At 41.5% G+C, this 25,913-nt stretch overlaps 1 protein-coding gene across 8 annotated transcripts in view; it reads left to right on the top strand.

Annotated features, from left to right (window-relative positions):
• Positions 1 to 25,913, top strand: part of DISC1 (DISC1 scaffold protein) — a 401,778-nt gene that overhangs the window by 192,536 nt on the left and 183,329 nt on the right. For 5 of the 8 annotated variants that reach the window (XR_012415484.1, XR_012415482.1, XM_065546177.1 and 2 more), the window contains one exon: positions 1,894 to 2,082. Coding sequence is in view for 6 of the 8 variants with exons in the window: in XM_065546177.1 (XP_065402249.1) it covers positions 1,894 to 2,082 (189 nt within the window). In the remaining 2 variants the exon portion in view is untranslated. Of the gene's footprint in view, positions 1 to 1,893; positions 2,083 to 2,426; positions 2,566 to 7,122; positions 7,213 to 21,439; positions 21,675 to 25,913 lie in introns of those variants that run through there. The other 3 variants (XM_045391725.3, XM_065546283.2, XM_045391749.3) reach the window with 3 other exon arrangements.

The raw sequence follows: 25,913 nt of genomic DNA, 5'->3' as shown, positions 1-25,913 counted from the left end.
TGATGTATGAATCAAGGTTAATATTTTTCCCATGTAGATAGCTAGTTGTTCCAGCACCATTTATTGAAATACTTTCTTTTCCTTATTGACTTGCTTTGGCACTTTGGTTGGCTGTATATGTGTAAATCCACTCTTGGACTGTTTATTCTATTCCATCGATCTATTTGTCCATCTATATGCAATGCCATATGACCTTGATTTATAGTGGCTTTAGCCTTAGTCTTGAAACCAAGACTAACTTTTTAAGGATTGCTTTGGTTTACCTAGGCCACTCCTCCTCCTCTTCCTCCCCCTCCTCCTCTTTCTCCTCCTCCCCCTCCTCCTCCTCCTCTTCTTCTTTTTCCTCCTCCTCCCCCTCCTCTTCCTCCTCTCCTCCTCCTCCTTCTTATTCCTTCTCCTTCTCTTCCTCCTCTTCCTCCTTCTTCTTCCTCTTCTTCTTCTTGTTTCTGCTTCTTCTGCTTTTCTTCTTCTTTCTTCCTATTCTTCTTCATCATAATCATCTTCTTCTCCTTCCTTTCCTCCCTCCCTCCTTCTCCTCCTCCTCCTTCTTCTTCTTCTTCAAGATGGGGCCTTGCTATGTTGCCCAGGCAATAGTGCAATTATAGTGTACTGCAGCTTCAAACTCATGGGCTCATTCTTCTACATTTTATTCATTTATTTTTTTATTTATTTAGAAGTGGAGTCTTATTCCATTGCCCAAGCTGGAGTGCAGTGGCAAGATCTTAGCTCACTGCAACCTCTACCTCCCGGGTTTAAGCGATTCTCCTGCCTCAGCCTCTTTAGTAGCTGGGATTACAGGTGCTTGCCACTGTGCCACTAATTTTTGTATTTTTAGTAGAGATAGGGTTTTGCCACGTTAGCCAGGCTGGTCTTGAATGCCCGACCTCCAGGGATCCACCCACTTCAGCCTCCCAAAGTGCTGGGATTACAGGTGTGAGCCACCATGCCCGGCTCACTCTTCAACGTTTTAGAATAAGCACACACATTTCTACAAAACAGCCTCATAAAATTTTGATTGAAATTGTATTAAATCAATGAATCAATGTGGAGAAAACTGAAATCTTACCAATATTGAACCTCCAGTGTATGTATAATAATTTAATCTTTTAAATTATTTGTCTTTGTCTCAGCAGTTTTTGAAAAATAGTTTTCACTGTAGAGGTCTTGCACAAATTTTAAAAAAGTATCTGTTAGTATTTTGAGTTTTAAAATAGTTTGTAAATTGTATTTTAAAAAAAAATCATCTTCTAGTTTTTTGTTGTTGATATTTAGATATAAGATTGATTTTTGTATATTGACCTTGTATGCGGCAACCTTGCTACATTTAATTTACCATATCTTTTGCTCAGTGCTTGACAGAATTTCTTGTAACTACCTATGAGTCAGGTGTTATTGCAATCATATTTTATAAGAAATTTGCCCCAGATGTGCTAATTTTCTTGCTCCAGGTCGTGCAATTTGAGTAACAGGGGAGGAATTTAATTTAGGTCAACTCTGATTATATGACCCAGTCCCCTTCCACACTGCTATAATATGTCATCTCTTTGACATTTGTATATTATTTGAATGGAGTGACACATTGTGGTTCCTCTGGATTCCACTGGGACATTTTTGTGTCATCATATTTCACGGGACATGGCTTAGCCAATGGAACTCCTAAAACAGACATAACAAGAATAAGGTGATAAAAAAGACTGGTGATTTTTCCAGTTTAAGGAGGGCAGTATTTTTCCAGGTTCTTTCCCCAGAGGACTGCTAAGGAAGTTGTACATGATCTCAAAGTTCTGTTTCTTTGCCCATGCTGTGAATGCACATTAGCTGCTGCTAGATCTTCCATGTGTACGGATGCTGTAAAGCTTGTTTTCCCTCCTTCTCTCCCACAATGTGCTGTAGGAAACCATTTCTGTACAGCTAAAGACCTCACCGAGGAGATTAGATCATTAACATCAGAGAGAGAAGGGCTGGAGGGACTCCTCAGCAAGCTGTTGGTGTTGAGTTCCAGGAATGTCAAAAAGCTGGGAAGTGTTAAAGAAGATTACGACAGACTGAGAAGAGAAGTGGAGCACCAGGAGACTGCCTATGGTAGGTAGTGCGCAACTGTTCCTTGGCGAGATGTTGATATTTGTTGTGTTTTGTGGCCGGGCAGGATGTTCTGTGCTTTATGTGAACGTCACTGTGAAGAGTGTCACGGAGCACATGGCCCTTTTCCTTGGGGACGTTTTTTGGCAGGCGCCTTGGCAAACTGAATGGAATTACTTGTCAGCTTTTGTTTTCATATTCACATATGACATCTTTCCTTTTTCTGTTCCCCGTCCCACCCTGCGTTTGCTAATAGCCTTGTTATTATTTAGGGCAGTCTCTCCCTTGGCAAGGTCTTGAGCATTTTCTTTGTGTGACAATTATCTTCCTTTTGTCTCTTGGCTCAGTCTCCTAGTCTGCACAATCATAGACTAAATCAGGTTGATCTGAGAAAATCGAGGAAAGACCACAAAGTGGCTCTTCTATGTGTGCGCTTTTCTGAGAGCTGCTTTCCCCAGGCAAGATGATGTCGAAGATGTGAATGCTGCCTTAGCCAAAGTGTCTGCTGGTCAGAGGAGTTCAAGTGTTCTGAGTTCTTTCCTTTTCCAGTTGTTAAGAGTAACAGGTTACTCTGAGATTTGCACCCAGAGGGATGGTCTCAGAAGGCGCTCGTTCAGTGCAAATTGAGATAGTAAAAACTTATTTCTTAAAACATGTAAGGAATTTCTGATGATTCAGTTTCTAATATACAGAATAAAATCATTAAAAGCAAATTCAGATTTAATCTTTATTAAATACTGGAACCTGTTTCTGTGCCAGTAAAATGACAAGAATAAAATCTATCTCCTAGGCAGATTGGTACAGATTATTTACAAAGATCCTGGAGTGTGTGTGTGTGTGTGTGTGTATGTGTGTGTGTGCCTTTCCATTGCCCCTAGAAACTAAAAGTCAGGGGTCATTTATAGCATACCATGATTCCTAAATAAATGTTATTTACTAAAAAAATTGAATGAAATATATATGAATAAACAGCTATATTTTACAAAGTATGCTTATTTAAGAAGACATAAGAAAAGAGCAGGGCTGATGGGAACCAGATTTGAAATAGGGCTTTTGTAAATATTCTGTAAATTGAAGTAAATGAAGAGTAGTAGCTATAAGCTAGATTGAGAAATATAAAATCCGCTAGCTGAAGTTAAGTGCATCAATTCAGGATGAATAAATTTTTTTTTAAATGCCTATCAATTTATGTAGAGAGAGGTTTCTTCACAGAGATATTTGAATCAAAGAGTATGTTCAGTAGTTATTCTGTCTTCTTTGTAATGAATACCCTGAAGTTGACTTTAACAACTCAGTACTTATCTTTTTTTCTTTTCATTCTTAAAGGTCAAGCGTTGTTTTTGCCATATATGTAATTACAGACTGTACGTTTGAGCCTAAATAACTATAGTACTAAGGAATGACAACATGGTCACCCGAGACACCACAGCCTGGTTTACTCTGTCGTGATAGGAATGAGGACTGTACATTTTAAGTAGGTTTCTGCTATTGAGTTTTTAAATGTATAAACAATGGAAACTACGACATTTCTCATGTTATTACCACATAACTTTTTGTCACAAAATGAAGAATATATTATATCCAAGAATAAAAAGGAAGTGAACAAATTTGAGCAAATTTAGTCCAGCAATATTTTCATTTGAATAGTAGAGCCTTGAAAGCCATTAATATCTCTTTTTAAAAAAAGAACCGTGCAGGTTTTTTTGAATCTCATCATTGTCACTTCACTAAGTATTTTCACAATGATGAATAAAACATAAACAAATGGAATGAGAGATTGCTACTATGGATGATTCTAAATTGCAGATGGCTCATTACTGTTGTGAAGCTTCTCTTTATGTTTTTACACTTGGATTTTGCTGGATCAGCCACCCTTTTCCCTATACATTGATTTACACATGCTTAATTTTTTTTAACCAATTTGAGGTGAGTGGGCTTTAGGTGAACCAAATTAATAATCTAGGGTTGAGAGTGTGGGAAACAAATAAATAATGAACTCTTCAATATATTGAAGCTTTTATTTATTAAAATATGATAAAACTGGGCCAAAGTCCATATTCAGCTATTTTTGTGTTTTGGGAGTTAAAAATTCAGAGGGAGCTGTGGGTTCAAGTTTAAATGTAGGGAAAGTACAAAGGAGAGTGTGCTTACGCACATACACATATGCATGCATGTACCATGACTCTTTTTAGCCTTAGAGAATGAAACCATTTAAGAAATGAGCAATATGTAGTATTCTTAAAAAAGATTTTGATTTCCAACAGTGGTTGTGGAATGCAGCGTTCAGGGGAAAAGGGCAACTGACGTATAATCAAGCCACCCTGATTGTCAGGAATTCAGACTCTTCTATTTTGTTCTTCTCTGCCCCACAACTTGTGCCATTCAGTCCAACCCAGCTGACCCAGCCACATGCATGTCCAAGTCCAGTCAGATAAAAAGGAAGAAGGAAGAGAGCTCACCTTTCCCCTTTACATGTCCTTTGAGAAATCTGCACACGTCTCTGCTACGGCCACATCCCTGTGACCTTAACCTTGTTATATGGTAACAGCTACTTGCAAGAGGGGCTGGGAGCTGTCCTCACCCTGGGCAGCAGTGTGCCCTGCTGAAGTACTGAATTCTGTTTCCATAGCAAAAGGGGGAGATTTGCAGTCTTAGGGAACAATGAGCAGTGTCTCTCATACAGAGACCTCTTAATGATGTGAAGTGTATCTCTCATGATGCACCTGAGATGAATTTGGTGCATGCATCACTTAAAATATCATTGTATCTTGTGTCTCTGGCTAGATTATGAGTCCACTGAGGTCAGAACATCGTCCTTAGGTTTCACTGTACTGCTTTGGTATCCAGCATGATGTCTTCTAAAATAGTAAATATACTATACCATCGATATTTGTTCACTTACTGGGGCCAGATGTTAAAATGACACATGAGTCCTCTCTTCCTACATTTTAGATTGCAGATCCAGACCTTGAATCTGCTGCTTCTTTACTCATTTTCCAAATTAATGAGGGTAGTGATAAGTTTGTCTTTCTTGGAAGATGTTTGAGTTGTCTGAGTCGGACTTTCAGTTTGGGGGGTCAGCAGATAGAACAATATGGTGATAGAAAAGGAACTGAAATATGTCAAGGTACTGAAGGGCAAAGGGAGACAGATCTCATCACTGAATCCATTGGCTTTTGTCACCAAGACACAATCTCTATAAAGAGATGCTAAAGAAGTGTGCTTTAACTCCTGTCAGCTGTTCTTGAGACTTCAGGAGAATGCATTTGAATTCTGAGCAATGTTAAGTGCAGTGAAATAGAAGGAAAAGCTAAATCTATCTTCCAAGCCTTGAATATTTATGAAAATTAACTATAAACATTTAATTATTGTGGATTCCAATGTGTGTGTTTATTTAAAGAAGGGTGGAATGAAAAAAATCAGCAACTTTTACAGTTCGCTACATCTGCTTTTTTTTTTTTTTTTTTTTTTTTTGAGACGGAGTTTTGCTCTTTCACCCAGGCTAGAGTGTAATGGTGCGATCTCTGCTCACTGCAATCTCTGCCTCCCAGGTTCAAGCGATTCTCCTGCCTCAGCCTCCCAGGTAGCTGGGATTATAGGTGCCCACCACTATGCTCAGCTAATTTTTGTGTTTTTTTAGTAGTGACGGGGTTTCACCATGTTGGCCAGGCTGGTCTCAAACTCCTGACCTCAGGTGATCCACCCGCTTAGGCCTTCCAAAGTGCTGGGATTATAAGCATGAGCCACCGTGCCAGGCCTATAACTACTTTTCAAGAAAAAAAGAGCCCTCAGATTTACGCAACTGTTTTCCACCATCCCTTGTGTATAAATTGGTAATCTGTATTGTACTTTATTAATATTGTTGATTTCGCACTGTAACTCAGCTATAAAGGAAACCGACGTCAAGGGGAGAGATTTAATCACAGAATAATCAGGGCTAGAATTTTAAGTAGGACATCATTAGCATGTTAATGAATTTTCCCACCTTATGCCAGCTGCCGGAGTAGAAAAGATACTGCAGATGTAGCTAAAAAATCTGGCTGGTTCCCTGGCCCAGTGAGCTGTCAGGAATCTGTGGAGGGGGATCCATAAGCTAAGTGAAGGGATTCTCAGTGAGAATACCAAACAGCAGGATTTTGTTTTTCTGAGAACGATGATTAACCATGCCCAGCCTAAACTCATTTGTCTTTTGGTGAGTAAGAAGGGAGTGGGAGGCAGAGAAGGGACAGTTGAAGGGTAATGAAGTTGGAGTAGAGGCACCTTTCAAATTACGGTTTGGGGTTAGTTTGCTTCAGACAGAAAAGTTGTAAGTTCACAATGACAAGATCCTGCCCTAATTTTTGGAACAATCTCGTAATTTTTGAGCTTGAAATAGCTAATGAAAGGAAGCACAAGTGTCTTAGTCCATTTGCGTTGCTATAGAGGAATACCTGAGGCTGGGTCCTTTATAAAGAAAAGAGAATGCTTTGGCTCACAGCTTTGCAGGTTGTCTAAGAAGCATAGTGCCAGCATCTGCTTCTGGTGAGGGCCTCAGACTGCTTCCACTCATGGCAGAAAATGAAGGGGAGCTGGCGTGGCAGATCACTGGAGAGAGAGGAAGCAAAAAGAGAGAGAAGGGATGTGGCACACTCTTTTTAACCACCAGCTCTCCCAGAAACTAACAGAGTGAGAACTCACTCATTGATGACCAAGCTATTCATGAGGGATCTGCCCCCATGACCCAACACCTCCCATTAGGCTCCGCCTTCAACATTGGGGGTCAAATTTCAATATAAGGTTTGGAGGTCAAAGAAAGGAAACTGTAGCAGCGACAGATTATACTGAGATACTGGTTTAACTCTGAAGTTCCTGGATGCAGCTACTTGCAGAATTTCACTTCACACCTATTAAGAAAAGTCTTTTAGTTTAGAAGTCCTGTGAGTTACAAGTTCTGCATATATAGGCAGTAATTCTTTTTTCCATATATATCAGATACATGTAGAAGAAACGTTCATGAAAAAGTAGAACAAAAGAATAAAATCTATGCGTCTCTTTTATTCGCAGGGAGAGGGAGGAAATGGAGAACCGGGACAATACGTATAACAAAGACAAAAACAATAAAATTAACAAACAACAATAAAATTTAAAAACAAAGACAGAAGAAAATGCCAATGTCAAGTGTTAATTAGTTGGTTGAGAATATGATGTGATAATGAACTTCCTAGAAGTCAGAGCACAAAAGACAGTTGAAGCATCATCCTTCTTCCTCAAAAGCACCTTGAAAAGCACAGAGTTTTTTTGGGAATTCAGAGGGATGCTAAATTCTTCAAGACAATTCTCTTGAAAGCATAGTGGAAGGTCCTCCTGAAGAGATTTATAACACATGCAAAAAACTCTTTTACTTGTATTATTAGTTTTTACAACTTTTTATTTTAGGTTCAGGGGTACATGTGCAGGTTCGTTATATAGGTAAATTGCATGTCATCAGAGTTTGGGGTACAGAGTATTTTATCACCCAAGTGATAAGCATGTTATCCGATGGTTGTTACCAATGACCTCTAGGAAAAAACTTGTTAGGGGATCCCTTCAAAGCAGGAGAGACTGTGGACAGGAGAGACCGAAACCACATACACATTTTAGATATGTAGGTATGTACAGTTTTTCCCAGAAACAGGTCCAGTTTTTCAGCAGATTTGTAAAGGGGTCGTTCTAAGATCCCTCAAATTTTAAGAAACATTAAGGTATTAAACTGTGGAGGTGAATACGGGCTTGGGCTAGTGAAGTTTAAATACGGCATCTTCCAGCGTCTGACATTATCCCAAGATGTAACTTAGTACCTAAAAAGTGACTGGAGACCACATCCTGTAGACTCACCAAATATCACTTCTTTCCTCTGAGCTTTGGCTAAGACCTACGTATAAGACAACTTAGCTCTCTGGGCCAGAACAGTGATAGTGCTCTTGATAACAGAGGGCCAAGCCGTCTGCTTTGGAACCAGATGAGTGTTGCAGTGCTGTGTGTCAAGAAATGTAGAGGGTTATATGAGAAATAGATACGTGTCTGCCTTTCCAAATTCGGAATCTTCAGTCATTTAGATTAAAAAGTATGTCAAATAGGATCTTTTGGAAGAAATAAAAAAAATTCAAAATCTTTTCCCTCAGGTTTTTCCAATAGGCTGAGGTTTTAAATCTCTAATCATTTATCTTTGATTTGCCTTATTGATTACTTTATCACTTTATCAGGACCCTGATTAAATCTGTTTGTGTTTTTAATTTCTCTCCATTTTTTCCTTTCCAATTACATCCTTGCATCACTATTAGTGTGATTATTTCCCTTCAGCCTTTTTTGCCTGTGAATTTCTAAGCTGAAAATTGCAACTAACTTTCTCCCTCCTTTATTAAATTGCTGTGATAATTATTTTGGGAGACATCCCCATACAGTGCAAAAAGCCTGGATTAGGATGTAGGGGGGCATCAGTTTAATCTCAGTCCTGCCCTTCCCTAATCATCTGCATAGCATCTGACATATGTAACATCAGAATGTGAGGCTCAGTGAATGAATAATCTTCAGCAAGTCACTGAATTTTATCTGAGTCTCAATTGCTTCATATATAATACTGTAGAACCAGATCTTGAAGTTGCATTTCTATCCATCCATCCATCCATCCATGCATCCTTTCCACAAGCATTTATTGAGTACTTCCAATATGCTAGGTGCTGTGGCAGGCCCTCATGGTCCAGAGATGAATTAGATAGTCCCTGTGGCTACTGAGGTCCCTTTTAACTGTAGCCCCTTGTATGTGAATTTCCATAATTCAATTGATACTTTGTTCATTTATTTTCTAGCTCTCAGTAACTTTTGATCTCCTTTTCCCACTTTTATCCATATATAATTTTAGAAGTCCCTGCTATTGTTACGTCTTTTTTCACTTGTTTCTCTACTTGTTTCTATACTCCTTTAAAATACATAAGTCACATACCCCCCTGGGTGGAAATGCAATGATGTTTTCAATTATATTTCATACCAAATTGCAACAGGCAGTTTTTTTTTTGACATGCTAATTTGTTTACAGCAGGAACTTGACTCTACGTAATAAGGTGGATACATGTATCTCTTAAATATCTGCCAGATTTTCTGCTTTGTAGATTATTTTTACTAATCAGTGCCTGTTAGAGTCTCTTTGTACATTTCATATGGACTCTGGGCTTGGGCTAGTGAAATTTAAATATGGCATGGGATAATGTTGGTAGACACATGTACTCACACACACTCATATAATGTCCTGAAGATTAAGATCAGAGTGATGGTAAGTGGAACTTCGGGATCTTAAAAAGAGCCTATTTGCCATGTTTTGGGTGAGGGGATTATTTTTTGCATGGGGACCCTACCATGTATTGCAGAACATTTCACATCCCTGGTCACTGCCTGCATCCAACTCTTCTTCCCACCACCATTTTTCAATGCCCCTAGGTAGGAGTGGTACCACACTCAGTTAACTGCACAACTTCAGTTTATGCTTTATGTTTTAATATCATCCATATGATTTGAAAATATATTGTTATGATCATTAGAACTTGCCTGGAATTAATAAAACTGAATTCTATTATTCACATTATCTTTTATATAGATCCTTAGAGGTTTAAATATAAATTCTTTGCAGATTTCTACTTCTATTGCTCTTTACTGTGTATGTTCAGTGTGTGTTTCTTGGGCACAGATTTCTGTATGCATGGATGAGCTACAGCTATTGTGGATTTAATGTTTTCTTTGAAGAAAAGGAATGATCCCTTGTATGGAGTCACCCTCTTTTTAGTAACAAAGACTTACCCCTTTCTTCTTGTTTCTCAAGTACTTGAGAACTAAGCACTGTGCTAAGGCTTGACATACTTTAGTTATCTCATCCTCTGGACCACTGTGGTGCTGGCTCCACTGGAATCTCTGTTTTACAGATGAAGAAGCTGAGGTTTAGGAAGGATCCTGCCACAGAGCCTCCAGGAGGCAATGCCACCATCTGAATCCTTCTTAACCTGCCATTTTACCTTTGACATTGCTTTTGACATTTGTTCTTTATGAACTTGACTCCTAATGTCAGTGTATCCATCCCACAATCTCATCGCCCTACCTAAATACCACACTCATAGATTCATAATTATGAAACAAAAGTCTACCAAAAGTCATCTATTGCTGATGTTGGACACCCTGAAAAGACGGGTAATTTTTTTTTTTTTATTTTTGAAGTTTTCAAGCACCCGCCCTATATTTTGTGCCTGAAATGATGATCTACTATCTGCCATGTTGCTAGAGCAGATGGATAATTTAACTCAGTAGTAGGAGGTTCTATAGGTTATCACCCTATGAAACTTTTATGTATCTTTTGTATTGAAACCTCAATTCTTTATTTTTGAAGGGTGACTAAGAGAAACTTGGCATACTACCATAAATTAGAGAGAAGTTGAGCTATAGCAATTTAATTGGATACATATTTGTTAACTTCAAACCAGGTTTTTTGTATACTTTCAAAGAACTGTTGCTAGTTCTGCTTCCTGTTTTAAAATGCTGAAACATCAATGTTTTCCTTTGTAGTCCTATAAATAAATGCATTGGTTTTTAGATTGATACATTACTCAGTTTCTTGTAAAGAAGTAGTTAGAAGCCCTTTTGCTTTTAAGAATTTACTAATTTGTCATCCTATTGATTATAAGGAATTCAATTTGCAACATGTGATGTCAATATTTCTAGGCTTCTTTTGAGTGAGTTTTGAACTTTAGTTAAATAAAACAACTTTTTTTTTTTTTTTTTTTTTTTTTTTTGAGACGGAGTCTCGGTCTGTTGCCAAGGCTGGAGTGCAGTGGTGTGATCTTGGCTCACTGCAACCTCTGCCTCTCGGGTTCAGGCAATTCTCTGCCTCAGTCTCCTGTGTAGCTGGTGGCGTCTGCCACCATGCCCAGCTAATTTTTTTGTACTTTTAGTAGAGATGGGATTTTCACCATCTTGGCCAGGCTGGTCTTGAACTCCTGACCTCATGATCCACCTGCCTCAGCCCCCGAAAGTGATGGGATTACAGGTGTGAGCCACTGCGTCCGGCATAAATAAAACAACATTTAAACTATTATATAATTTAGGATTTTCAGGAATGAATGTTGATTCTTTATAAACCAAATTTGATTTTATGAGGTTTTGCGGAATTTAATTTTACTAGGGCTAAATATGACATCTTTTATGTGGTCACAGGTTTTTCAATGATTAATTTGATACGAAATATTTTATTTTCCTTTTTGGCATTACCATGAATTATGGTTTCCTGTACACACCCCTGCCATTTTAGCTGTGTGCTTTTTCTTTGAAGCTGCCATATGTTAACAACCCAAGGGAGATGGTATTTATTGGAGAGATCATCATTTGTTGCTAATTTGATTTTTCAGATTCTCTGAGCTCTTATAAAAAAGAGAGAGTATGCTGATGAATGTTTTCCTGCCCTGACCACTTTGAGGAGCTAGTGTTTGCTGCCCTGGGCCCATTCTACTTTAGTCCCGTTATGTTTTGGACTTGGGGATGGCCACTCTGTATGATCCACTTTCCATGGAGGCATTCTGTAATTGGGGAGGGTGGACAACCTGAGTGAATGCACTGCAATTCAATACTTATGGCCAGTACAGAAACCATCAAGAATTGCTTAAGGATTTACTGACTTGGCATCATCAAAAATTTATGAGGCAGGCATGCTCACATTCCACATGCCTGCATAGTCATAGAATGTCGTTTTTTCTTTTGACATTATACTTTCTGGAGTCTTAATAACCCATTAACAACTGATGACACACTTTGCTTTTTGTTTTAATTATAACCAAATTTTATTTGCCAAAATGATGTTTAATTTTTTGGTGTATTAACCCATTCTGAATGTGTCTCTTTTCCTGTGTTTACTATGACTGCTTTACGCTTCAGGTCTCCCCAAATCTGATATTTTCCCTCCCCCAAAAAGAATCAAAAGCAATTATATTATGATTGTATGGTCTGTCAATGAATGGAAGTCTGTCTGGTTTGGACAAAGTGACTGAAATCTTGAGCTTCTTTTTAACTCTGAATTGGATCCAGCATTCAATTTGGTTCATATGTACCAATTATGTCGGGTGAGACACATACATTGGAATTTGGCAAATGTCTGTGTAGCCTTCACCCAACTCCATTGTTTTCAGAGACTGAGTAAAAGTAGTGGCTGGATACCAACTTCATGTCTGCCCTAAGAAGGTCACCAAACACTGACATTCCCCAGTGGTCTGGAATCCTGCAAATCTGTCAGCTTTTGGAAGTGATGTAATTCTCCCCTAAAGATTATAGAGAAATTCTCTGAAGTCAAAGCTGATGAAACTTCTGGAGTTACTCTAGGATAAAATTATAATTTATTTCAAAAAATACCTTTAGCATAAAATAAAATTTTTGAAATGAATGAAAAATGTTTATCATACAACTTCTATAACAGAGCCCAGGTTGCATTTTTAGCATCCTCTTCTGTGCTTGCAGCATAGGAAGGCTTTTTACAGACTTGTACTGAGGATGCAGTACATCCTCCGTCTGAGGATGCAATTGTACATCCTCTGTCTGTCCTTAACCTTATAGGACAATAGTGAGAGCATGGCACCAATTAATCCTCATAACTGTACTTTGAGAAATTTATTATTCCCAGTCTACCGATGTGTGAAACTGAGGCTCAGTGAATTAACAGAGTTGCTCAAGTTTCTGTATATGGGAAATCAAGAACTGGAATGAGACTCATCTGTCTCATTTCAGAGCCATACTCTTCATTATACACTTCTGTGTCCCTGGTTGCAATATGGTATTCCAATTTATTATTTGTTATGTACGTAACAGTTCAAGAATCAATATACTGTGACTTAACTACCTCCTTATTCCGAGGTGTTTAATGATTAGTTCATGAATTTCTTTCTGAAGATAAAGTGCCAAGAGTGGGATTAATGACCCAAAGAGTGCAGTCATTTTTATGGCTGCATACATGCTACAGATTGATTTGCAAAAGGATTATAGCAATTTAATTGATACTACCAATCCATCCTTTCTAATAATAAGCATTATTTCTTAAATGATTATTGGTATAACAACAATCGAGTGGTATTTAATTCATGCCTCGTTTTTGCATGTCTTTTTCTAATGCATTCAACTTGTTTTTTTGTGCCTTTAGAATTTTTTTTTTTTTTTTGGGACAGGGTCTCACTCTGTCACTTAGGCTGGAGTGCAGTGGCATTATCTCGGCTCACTGCAACCTCCAACTCCTGGGCTCAAGCGATCCTCCCATTTCAGCCTCCTGAGTAGCTGGAAGTACAGGCATGTGCCACCATGGCCTGGCTTGGTAGAGACGGGATTATGCCATGTTGCCCAGGGTGGTCTCTAACTCCTGAGCTCAAGTGATCCACCTGCCTTGGCTTCTGAAAGTGTTGGGATTTCGGAGTGAGCCACTATGCCTGGCCTAATTTTTTTCATTTTGTGTTGCCTACGTCCTTCGTCTATTTGTTTTATTTTGAAGGAGGCACCTAGTGGTTTCCTTTTCTTTACGTAATATGGTTATCAATCATTTTTTCCTATTTGTATGTGTGTGTGTGTTTGTGAATTTACCCCCTCATCATGATTAATAATGGACCAAGAACAAAGTATAAAAAATAATAACATGTTGAGACAACAGTGTAGAGTGGATTTTAAACTTCTTAAGGCATTAGGGTGCAAATGATGTACTAAACAACGTAGACCGATCTTTCTGAGTAAAGCCATCCTATTTCCACTCTGTGTATTAATATGCATTGGACCTGGCCTTTCAAACAAATGTGATATTCAGGGAACTGTCGCAATCGAGACCTTAATAAACCAGTTTCACTTTTTCCAGTAAACCTGTGAAAGGTATTATTTTACCTTTTCTCCACCATTAAAATGCAGAAACTGAGAGAAGTACTCAGTATCCTACCCATGACCTTATTTTTCTTCAGGATGCATCTCATGTTTTGTACTTCACTGTCTTTGGCCCTTTTTTTCTTTATTATTTCCTATTTTCTTAAGTTGATCCTTTATAAAAGCAACTACTGCTTACTGGACTATTTTTTTCCTTCCAGAAGCATGCTGTTATTTGATAGGTGAACAGGTAGTGTCTTGATGGTGTCTGTGGCCCTTGAAGCTGCAGTTTAAGGGAGGGGGTTCAAAGAAATGGTAGAGAAAGGCTGTCCCTGTCCTGGAAGGATGCCAGACAGGATGACCTTTGAAACTGTCACCAGGGGCATGAAAAACGTGTTTGCAACAGTTCCCTGCCCTTCTCTGCACAGACGATATGCAGCATTTGGTATTAAGGCAAAGATCCTTTTCCATTGATGATGTGTAATCATAAATCATAAGCAATTTCTTTCTTTTTTTTTTTTTTTTTTTGAGACGGAGTCTCCCTCCGTTGCCCAGGCTGGAGTGCAGTGAGGCGATCTTGGCTCCCTGCAAGCTCTGCCTCCAGGGTTTTCACGCCATTCTCCTGCCTCAGCCTCCCGAGTAGCTGGGACTACAGGAGCCCACCACCACGCCCGGCTAATTTTCTTGTCTTTTTTAGTAGAGGCGGGGTTTCACTGTGTTAGCCAGGATGGTCTCGATTTCCTGACCTCTTGATCCGCCCGCCTCGGCCTCCCAAAGTGCTGGGATTACAGGCGTGAGCCACCGCGCCCGGCCATCATAAGAAATTTCTATGATTTCGGATTCAGGAAAGCACCTTTCTACCTGTTGCAGCAGTTGGGAGTCATTCTCCCTCCACCCCGACTACGTCTTCCCACAGCTTTTGGCTCCTCTGGCTGGCTTTCACATTCTCCTCTCCACCTTTGGACTATCCCACACCCTTGTCTATCCACACATTCACTCCCTACATCCCTTCCATGCCTAATCAGGACAGCTCTTCTGACCACCTTAACTTGCCACGATGTCCGCGTGCTCTGGAAAAAGTGCGCTAAGCCCCGCCCCTCCCCGTGTGGTCTGAGTCGGACCCCACTGACTCTCCTGTATACACATCCTCTGTCCTCCTTGGACTCCTATTTATAGCCAGTCTCTCTGTTCCCACGCTGCATGGCATTTGATCTGATGCTGGGAAGGTAATCATTATCCTCCCCTTAATGTTTCAGGATTATTCATTCTATTTTGCCATGTCTAATGTAATATTTAATAGCATCTATGAAGAAGCCTGAAGACTATAAATAAATGCTGTCTTTGATATTGAGAGGGTTTTATACAATATAAAATTTAGAGTACATTTTTTTTTTCTCAGGAGGTCTGACATTAATATTAATCGTGAGCCCCAAAGTAGAAGCTTTTATATTTTAGCGTAATGAAGTTTACCATATGTTTCAAAGTCACTTGCAATTGTGCTTCTCATAATGACAATTAGAAAGGTCATCCTGTCTTGCCAGGCTCCATTAGGTATATATTCCAGCTCGTGACTGTCACCGTGAAATGTGTTAAGGCACTTTTATGCAAATACAAGGGGAGACATGGTATTTTTTTATCCCAAAGTGTAGCTGTTTACAACTAATTACCAAACACGGAACAAGGCTATTGTTTGCCTTTACATGATATATGGGCATAGAAATTTCTAAAGCAAATTCTCCTCTGTCTTTTCATTGATTAAATTATATGAAGTCACCCTCTTCCATGAAGCTTTACATGATGAGGTCCCCAAAGAACTGAATAAAGAAATTTGTCATTAAGACACTGGTATACTTCTGATTTATATATTTTTTTCTGCTTAACTTGAACAACTTATTAACTGCATTAAAGTATGGAAACAGTTATTGTATTTAACTCTCTACATGTGAACCTTGAAGAAATGATGGGGCAAAGGTGAAAGGAAAGGGAGGAGATGAGGAGGTGGCACAAGTAATGTTTTCTTACGGAACTTGTAGAGGGATAAACCTACATTAGAACCAAAGCAGAGAATTCCCGGGAAACTGAAACATGCCATTGTGGATGTGAGTCATGGGAACTGATGCTGGAAAAAAATAGTTCCTAATCTGGCTTGGGAATGGCAAATTTGGTTGCCACAATTGAAATATTAATCTACTTCTTTGTATGAATGCCCTTTCATTTATGCCTTTTTCCCTCTAAGAGGCTTCGGTCTGAATTATGAGAGACAGGCTAAACTTCTCTATTCAAGCCTTTAGAATTTGCAAACATTTATCAATAGAGAAGAAAGATGGATAAAAAGTTCTGGATTCATTAATGCACAGCCATGGTCTCTACAGTTTTGAAATTTCTCACTTGGGAGAATACTGGAGAAGAATCCGTGGCCCATGAAGCATTTGACTGTTGATATTTCATACTCTTCAAATGCTTTAATTTAAAAAATTGATCTATGAATTGAACATATATTCATGGGATGCAGACACTGCAGAGAGCTGCCTCTTCCTAGCCTTTGTGTTTGAGCTGTGTTCTGGTCGCTTAATCACCCATCTATCTGGAGTGGTTTGTGTTCAGGGTTTTCAGAGGCAATGACTCCATATTCCTCAAGGAACTTTCCAGGCAAATGAATTTATTACTTTTTTAATATTAAAAATGATCCTTTTTATTGAGAGTGATAGAAAGGGAGGAATAAACAGTTTTAATAGCCCTGCGACACATAGGTGGAGGAAAAAACCGCCTCCATGCTTACGTAAATAGGAAGGAGAACAACTGTAGCAAGAATGTAGAAAAGGATTCCTTTCTTCCCTCTTCCACTCTCTTGTTTTTTGCCCTCTGGCTTAAAGCTGTTAACATTGGGTGAATGTCCCTGTTGTCATCTTGCATTATACCTCGTCCTGTTTGTTGTTGATAGGGATGGATATCTGAGAGTCTGTCTCAAGAGTTACATGTAAGTTTGTGTAAGGCCCTTCTTTTGCTTCTACATTTTTGCTCATTGTTTGGATGCATTTTGTAGGACTGTGAGCTTGTTTAAAACACCTGTGCAGCAGTGGACCCTTGTGTCACTGCCTGGCCTCTCATTCAGAAGCCTTAGCTGTTCCTCAACTCCCACAACACATGTTGAGCGCCTCTCAGGTGCCAGCCACTGTTATAGGCACTGGGGAGTGGAAGGGTGACAAGATATGATTCCCGACCTCAGGAGGTTTGCAGTCACTGGTGGAGGAGGCATATGTACACAGCAAATAGGACATGATGTGTTGAAGGATGAAATGAAGCAATAAACAATGGGTGTCAAGACAGCAGAGATAAGGACAACCAGTGATGCCTTCGAGGAGCCAGGGAGAGCCTCACAGAGGAGGCAGGGCATGCATCATGGCTTGGGGATGGAAGGGACAGAAATACTGTTGTATTAGGGAAGAGGAGAGCACAGACTCAGAGGTCAGAGGAACATGGCACATCTAGGAGACAGGAATCCAGTCCCAGCCCTGCCACTTAGCAGCTGTGTAGCTTTGGGAAAGTTTGCCGATCTCTCTGAGTATGTTTCCTCCCATGTAAAATAGAAATGCTACTACTACTAATATTGACCTCCTAGGACCATGAGTAGATGAAGTAATAATACATGTAACAATATTGGCTTAGTGCCCTAGCATATCATAAGGATTCAATAAATATTAGTTTATGTGATTATTAATCTGGCTGGACTGAAAGGTGTAAGAGTGAGAATGATAGGAGATGAGGCTGGAGAAGTGGACAGAGCCGAACCATGAGATACCTTTTCAGCAGGCTGGGATTTTCAAGATTTCCCGAAGGTCATGGCTAGCCCTTAAAATAACTTGGTTTCTGTATCCTCCACTGCTCCTGAACATTCTTGTATTACAGTTGTGTTCATCTATTTGCGTTGCTATAAAGGAATACCTTTACATTTATATATAGGTATTATGTTTATATATAGGAATACCTTTATATTTATATATAGGTATATTTATATTGCAGGGTAATTTATAAAGAAAATAAGTTTATTTGGCTTATGGTTCTGCAGGCTGTACATGAAATATAGTGCCAGCACCTGCTTCTGGCAAGGCCTCAGGAGCTTATAGTCATGGTGGAAAGGGCAGGGGAGCCAGCCAGCGTGTCACATGGCGAGAGAGGGAGCAAGAGGAGAGGTGGAGGTGCCAGGCTCTTTTTAAACAACTGGATCTTGTGTGAACTCATTACCACGGAAAGGGCACCAAGCCATGCATAAGGGACCCGCCCCCATGACACAAACACCTCCCACCAGGCCCCACCTCCAACACTGAGGAATCACATTTCAGCATGAGATTTGGAGGGGGCAAACATCTACACGATATCGAAAGTTGATGATTAAACACAGTCTCATATAAATGTTCTATCTCCAAGAAAACCTAAACATTGCATACCTATTATAGCTAAGGTAAAAAATACTGACAACGCCAAGAGCTGCCAAGAAGGTGGAGCAGGCCAATTGCTCATACGTCCCTGGTGGGATGTGCCAGTACCGCTGGTGGGGGTGTAACAGTAGATGGATGACAGTGGCAGTGGCTTATGGAGTCAAACATTACACTTGCCATGTGGCCTGGCAGTTCCACTCCTAGATACTTATTTATCCTCTAGAAATAAAAATTTTTATCCCACAAAACTGTAATGAATATTTATAGCAGCTTTATTCATAATTGCCTAAAACTGAAAACAAGTCACACGTCCTTCACTGAGTGGACAGAATAGTAAACTATGGTACCTTTGCATAATGGAACACGACTCAGTAATAAGGAACAAACTATTAATATATACAACAACCTGGCTACTTCTCAAATGCATTGTACTGAGTGAAAGAAACCAGTCTCAAAAGGCTACAACTGCAGCATCCTATTCATATAATCTCTGGAAAAGAGACCTCTAGGGGAAGAGTTTAGGAGTTGGGAGAGGGGCTAGGAAAGGGTCTGATTAGAAATTAACAGCCCAGCCGGGCGCGGTGGCTCAAGCCTGTAATCCCAGCACTTTGGGAGGCCGAGACGGGCGGATCACGAGGTCAGGAGTTCGAGACCATCCTGGCTAACACGGTGAAACCCCGTCTCTACTAAAAAATACAAAAAACTAGCCGGGCGAGGTGGCGGGCGCCTGTAGTCCCAGCTACTCCGGAGGCTGAGGCAGGAGAATGGCGTAAAAACCCGGGAGGCGGAGCTTGCAATGAGCTGAGATCCGGCCACTGCACTCCAGCCTGGGTGACACAGCGAGACTCTGTCTCAAAAAAAAAAAAAAAAAAAAAGAAATTAACAGCCCAAGGGAATTCTTTAGGGGCCTTGGAATTGTTCTGTATCCTGTTTGTGGTGATGGTTACAAGTTACAGCCCATAGAACTGTATAACAAGTGAATTTTACTGCACGTACATTTTTTAAAATTTTTAAAAACTTGAAAATGTATAGCTCATTTACCACATGCTTTACCTGTCTAATCTCATTAATCATCTCTGTGAGGTTGATGTTTTTATTACAGGTTGAGCATTCCTAATCTGAAAATCCAAAATCTGGAATACTCCAAAATCTGAAACTAATTTTGAGGGCTGACATGCTGCTCAAAGGAAAAGCTTCGCTGAAGCATTTAGGATTCTGGGTTTTCACATTAGAGAATCTCCACAGCTAACTCTAATGCAGATATTCCAAAAGCTGAAAAAAATCCAAAACCCACAACGCTTCTGGTCCTAGGCATTTCAGATAAGGGATACTCAACCTGTTTATCTCTTAGTGCCTTATTATATACTACTATTATTATTATCGACTGAGCAGAGGCTTTGTGAGGTTTGGCCCAAACCCACATACCTTCCAGGGGGCAAAACCTGGCACAAGCCAGGTGTGGGCACTCCCCAGACGCTGAATTTCCACAGCATTGCGAGTCACCCCTCAAGGAGTCACAGAGTGGGAGGTAGATCTTTCTCAGGCTCTCGTCCAGGCTGTACCTCAGTTATCCGGCTCGCTGGTCAGTGTCATTGCTCTGTGCATCATGCTGGTGCACCTTTGCAAAATGTGCAAATGTTTTAAATGCTTAGTATCAGAGAGGGAGTTGCCTACTGAGTATTTTCTGACCCCTCGTGCTGTTGGCTAAGTGAAATTTGGCTTCTTTTCAAGGAACTGCTACCTCCCTAGAGGGTTTGTGTGATGACACCAGTAAAAACCTTATTCAGTTTTTGTTTAATTCACAGCTTTAACTTCATCTTCTTAAAAATCACTCAGGTTGTAACCAAAGGCTGCTCTATGGCTGAGTAGAACTGTTAATTATTAATAACTGTTAGTCAACTACGTAGTTAACCTCAGACCAGAGGGGAAGAGGTAATTCCTTAGACACACACACACGAAGAGCAAAATGTTAAGGTTAGAAAACAGTAAAAAGGATGAAGATATTTAATTCTTTTTGCATACTTTGTAATTATTTGGTTAAATATCTGTTTCCCCAGCCTCTGTGCCAGTTTTTCTTGTTGTTTTTTATTTTTATTTTTTTCAGAGAGAGGGTCTTGTGTTGTTACCCAGGCTGGAGTCCAGTGGTGCAACCAAGGCTCACTGCAGCCTCAGACTCCTGGGCTTTGATCCTCCCACGTCAGGCTCCCAAGCAGCTGGGACTACAGCCATGCACCACCATGCCTGGCTAATTTTTAAAACATTTGTTTTTGTAGAGATAAGATCTCTCTCTGTTGCCCAGGCTGGCCTTGAACTTCTGGTCTCAAGCAATCCTCTCACCAGTCCTCTCACCCTAGTCTTCCAAAGTGCTGGGATTATGTGAGCCATCGCACCCAGCCTTTTTGAGGCTATTAGTCTTCTGTCCCCAATTCCTGTAATCCTTGCATAGAATAGGGGCTTAGTAAAGGTCTGCTGAGTTAGAACTCCATTTCAACGGATATTGAACTTGAGAACTGAATGAGACTTGTGGTGTATGGTATTTCAAACTATTATGTATCCAACAGTCTGGTATTTCAGAGTCATTCATTTGCCAACTCCTATGTAGGTACTTTGGAGATATTATTTGAGTTATTCCTTATGACATCCCATGCAGCAAACATTCTCCTTCCTAAATAAGGAAGCTGAGGCCAGGAGTGATGAGCCGATTTGCTTTTATGCACACTGGATGGAGTGTGAGCTGTGTCAGACACATGTGAATTCAGATCCTCATTGTGCCACTTCAGAGGGACATGAGATGGGGTAGCTGTTTCACTTCTGTGAGTCTCACTTTCCACCTCATTCATTTATGTAATCCAATGGTGAGTCCAGGTTTTGTGAGTCCTGGGCTCACACAATTTGAGTATGGGTCTTATTTAAAGAAAAAAATATATAGAATTATGATTCAAAATTGGATACAGGGTTTGAAGGGGACTCTTGAAAGTGGGGGACCTTGAGGCTTATGTGCCATTAGATTCATGGTAAATCTGTCCTTGCTTTCAACTAATTTTTTATAGTGAGCCCCTATGTGCCAGGCGGTGTCTGCAGCTGGTTACATGTGCTGAGCCTAACAGTAGCATCCTGGTCCTCTAGAGTGCTAGAGCCCACTGGGATATACCAGCAGGAAAAAGACAACGGCGGTACAGTCAGGTAAGTGTATGATGGGGAGGTATGAAAAGCCAGGGAAAGATTTCTGGAAGAGATGACATCTAAGCTGCTACTCAGATTATGTAAAAGTTAAAATGGAGAAAAGTATGGAAAGCCCATTTGAGGCAGAAGAAAGAACAAGCATTAGAGGTGAGAGAGAAAAGCTTCCTTATGGGGACTGCAAGGAATTTAGTGGGGCTGCGTTGTTCAGTGGGGTGGAGGAGTGGGGACAGCTTCCACTCCAGAATTAGGCAGGGGCCAGGTGGGCTTGTATACCATTTAAGGAGTTTGGAAGTGATCCTAAGAGCGATAGGAGGCCCTTGGACAGATTTAAGCAGAGAGTGATCTGATAAGATTTGCATTAGGGGGAGGAAAAAAAGGCCACACTGGGTCCAGCTGCAGAATGGAGAGAGAATCCACTCCACACTGGACACGAGGGCCATCCCCCTGCAGGGAGGCCAGTGGCAGGAGAGGAAGGTGACAGGAGAGCAGCTGTGAGGACGGAGAGGAGGTGATACATGGCAGAGGTGTTCAGCCATGAGAACCAACAGGACTTGAGAGTGGATGCTTAGAGACAGGAGGTGCAAGGTGATCCTGAGGGAGGAGATGAGATAGAAGCTGAGCTTCCTGGCCTGGACCACTGGGGGGTGGTAGTCATTAGAATCAAGGCCGTAAGAATGGCAGATTTGGAAGAGATTGTACTTCTCCTTTGAGCCAGTTGAGTTTGCAGTTTCTGAGTAACACCCAGGTGGAGATGTTTGGTGGAGAGCTGGTTGCAAAGCTGAGGAAGGAGGGCTGATTGACTGCAGGGCTTCGGCTGTTCTCAGCATGTGGATTATAATTCGAGCCGTGCAGATAGATGAGAGTGCATGGGAAAAGCCAGTGCAGAGACAAGATGGTGCAAAGGAGCATCCCAAAGAACATTAATCCTTAGGGGACAGGCAGAGGACAAGGAGCCACGAAGAAGCATGAGAGACTGCGGTCAGGGATGAGGGAGGACCGGCAGGAGTGTGTGAGGAGCACGGACTGTTTTTGTTTGTCGGGTTCCCCTGCCTTTAGGGACACACTAACTCTTTGGATATCAACTGGTTGTCCCGGAATTCCATTCAGCTCTGTTCAACTTGTGTACAGAGCCCAGGGTTTTTTTTAGCCCCGCTTCCTTTCAGATTTGATAATTTGCTAGAGTGGTTCACAGAACTCAGGAAAACACTTTACTTATGTGTACAAGTTTATTGTAGAGGATACAACTCAGGAACAGCCGGATGGAAGAGATGCACAGGACAAGGTATGGGGGTGGCGCAGAGCTTCCATGCCCCCTCCAGGTATGCCACCTCCCAGCGCTGCCATGGGTTCACCAGCCCAGAAGCTCTCTGAACCCTGTGGTTTAGGGCTTTCATGGAGCTTGGTTTTATACAATTTAGGGAGACATGAGACATCAATCACATACATTTAAGAAATAAATTGGTTTGGTCCAGAAAGGCAAGACAACTTGAAGCAATTTGCGCGGGCAGGGAGGCTTCCAGGTTATAGGAAGATTTAAAAATGTTCTGATTTGCAATTGGTTGAAAGAGTTATTATCAATAAGAAGGAATGTCTGGGTTTCGATAAGGGGTTGTGCAGACCAAAGTTTTCTCGTGCAGCTGAAGCCTCCAGGTGGCAGGCTTCAGAGAGACTAGATTGTAAATGTTTATTATCAGATGTAAGGTCTGTGTTGATGTTGATACCGGAGGGTATAATGAGGCATGTTCAACCCCACTCATTGAACGTCATAGCCTGAGCCAGTCTTTCTGGTTAAATTTTAGAGTTCTGTGGCCAGGGAGGAAGTCCATTCACGTGGTTGAGGACCTTAGAATTTTATTTTTGGTTTACAAAGAGAAAGCAGAGAAGGGTGATGAATGACTGAGCCACATCCTGGTGCCAGCTCTGGACCGGGTTTGGCTGTGGTTTCCACAAATACTTTTGAATGAATACATGAGTGAGCGAGTGAGTGAGTGAGTGGGAGGAAGGCCGGCGGAGGTTTGAGGAGAGTGGGGAAAGGTCTGCCGTGGTGCCTTGAAGGTGAGGAGACCTGGCACAGGGAACGCAGAATTGCCAGGTGGATTTGGTGTCCATTTGGAAGGTGGCCCAGTGACTTCTGGGGACACTGTCCCTGAGATTGTGCATTTTCCCCAGCTGTGCTCAGCAGCCTGCTTCAGGGAGAGGAAATGGCAAGAGCGGGCACGCCAGGCTGGGGGTTTCCAGGCAGGTGGAGGAGAAAGGCAACTGGGTTCGGGAGCCGAATGGAGTGGCTGGAAGGTGAGTGAAGTGATGGATGGCTGTGTCTACACTGGAGGCTGATAAAGAAGAGAAAGTGACAGGTTGAGGGATGGGTGGCTGGATGTGGCTGTGGAACAGGGACAGAAATAACTGGGGTGTGGGAAAAGTGGTGGCAGGGTGGCTGGGAGCTCAGTGGCTCAGTTTGGGTGCAGATGAAGTAAAGGTGAAGTGGGGTGGGACAGTGAGGCCAAGGAACCCAGAATCCCAGATATCGGCCTGGTGATGCAAGGATGGCGGCAGGGCTCAGGGTGGGGAGGAGGTGGAGGTCCAGGATCAAGGCCTCCAGAGAAGTGGGATGTCCCAGATGAGAGCAACGAGAAGGACAGCTGGGGGTGAAGCTGAGCACCCTGAGCCTCCAAGCAGCAGCAGATTATACCTGAAGGTAGAGCCATGTTAGGGACCCGGGAGGACACTGACTGCTTGGGTAGCGGTGGGGAGTGAGCATCCACACTTGAGTGGCTGCAGGTGCCATGATACCCTCCAGGGATGACCAGGTCACTGTTAGGGCAGAGACGAGGAGGCAGCTTTCAGAAAGAGCTGGGCATGCAGAGCTTGGTAATCAGGGATGGAGGATCCAGGCAGTAGGGCGAAGCCCACGGAGGGGCCCACAGGACGGGACAGCTGTGAACACACTGTCCGTCCTGGAATGCGGGCAGCGTCTTCACAGCCATCCAAGGATTTGGACCCTGGCCTTCCCAAGTGAGAGCTAACTTTTTCTATAATCTCCGCCACTACATAGCTGCCAAAATTCAAGGTGGAAAAAGAGCCTCTGTCCTAGCTTTTCATCGACGTTTTCAAAAGGAACAGAAAATCGTCGCATTGTCTTGCTTCTACAATGCCAGTGATTGTCTAATGCATCCCAGATTTGACAACAGCTCCAAGGCGGGTAGACACTCACACTGCAGGTTCACGTCAATTCCAAATCGCATCTTTACTTTTTAAATGTTGAAAAAGGAAAAAGACAGTGCATCTTAGAATTTAAGGCAACTTAATAACTAAAGTGGTGGAGGCTTTTAACTGAAACTGGAAGAAACAGCATGAGGTTTTTTTTTTGTTTTATATTTCTTAGCTGAAAGAAACTCAGGCAGGATAACTTGATAAGGAAACTCAGGTATTTGCCTGTGATTAGTTCAGGAACTGTTGGAAACAGACTCTGGGATTGGGCAGAACCGGAGTTTAGATTACTAGCTTGAAGGACTTTTAAGTCCAATTTAAGATTTGGAGAGAGTTATAAAGGTTAAGCCAGTATTTATAAGAACATGCGCCAATTAGAGAAGTACAGGAGAATTTGCTGTTTTCCCTGTGTCATTGTAAAGATCATTGTTCTTAAATTTACATTAGTTTGTTAGGCCTGCTGTCACGGAAAACCACAGACCGAGTGGCTGGGACAACAAATGTTTATTTTCTCCCAACTCTGAAGGCTGGAAGTTTGAGATCAAGGTGTCAGCACAAATGGTCTCTCCCTAGGCCTCTCTGCTTGGCTTGCGCACGGCCGTCTTCTCCCTACGTCCTCCCTCACATGACCTTCCCTATCTGTGTGTCTGTGTCCTCATCTCCTCTCTTCATAGGGACACCGATCAGACTGGTTTAGGGCTCAACCTCATGACCTCATTTCAATGTTATCACCTCTCTAAAGACCCTGTCTCCAAAAACAGTCACATTCTGAAGTACCAGGGATTCAACATGTAAGTTTTGGGGGAGGACACGGTTCAGTGCATAGCAGCCTATTCCACACCTCATTTTATAAGAAGAGAATTTAAAATCAGATCCTTGCCTAGCACTCTTCTGGTCACACACACAAAATAATCCAGAAAGTTACCTTGGCTGCTCAGCCTCATGTGGCCGGACCCTCTGTTGCTGTAAGACCTCACTGGACCCTTCTCCCTCCTCTCTCCTTCACATGCCGGAACCCTCCTTACATGTCTAGATGCCCCAAGCTTGTTCACACCTTCAGGGTTTGTTCCCTCATCCTAAAATGGTTCCTCCTTGGGTTTACATGGCTCTCTCCTTTTGCCATTTCGGCCTCAA

Source organism: Macaca fascicularis, chromosome 1 (genome assembly GCF_037993035.2).
Source record: "Macaca fascicularis isolate 582-1 chromosome 1, T2T-MFA8v1.1".
Taxonomy (NCBI): domain Eukaryota; kingdom Metazoa; phylum Chordata; class Mammalia; order Primates; family Cercopithecidae; genus Macaca; species Macaca fascicularis.
The sequence above is the reverse complement of the archived record's forward strand: the minus strand, read 5'-3'. Positions and strand labels throughout refer to the sequence as shown.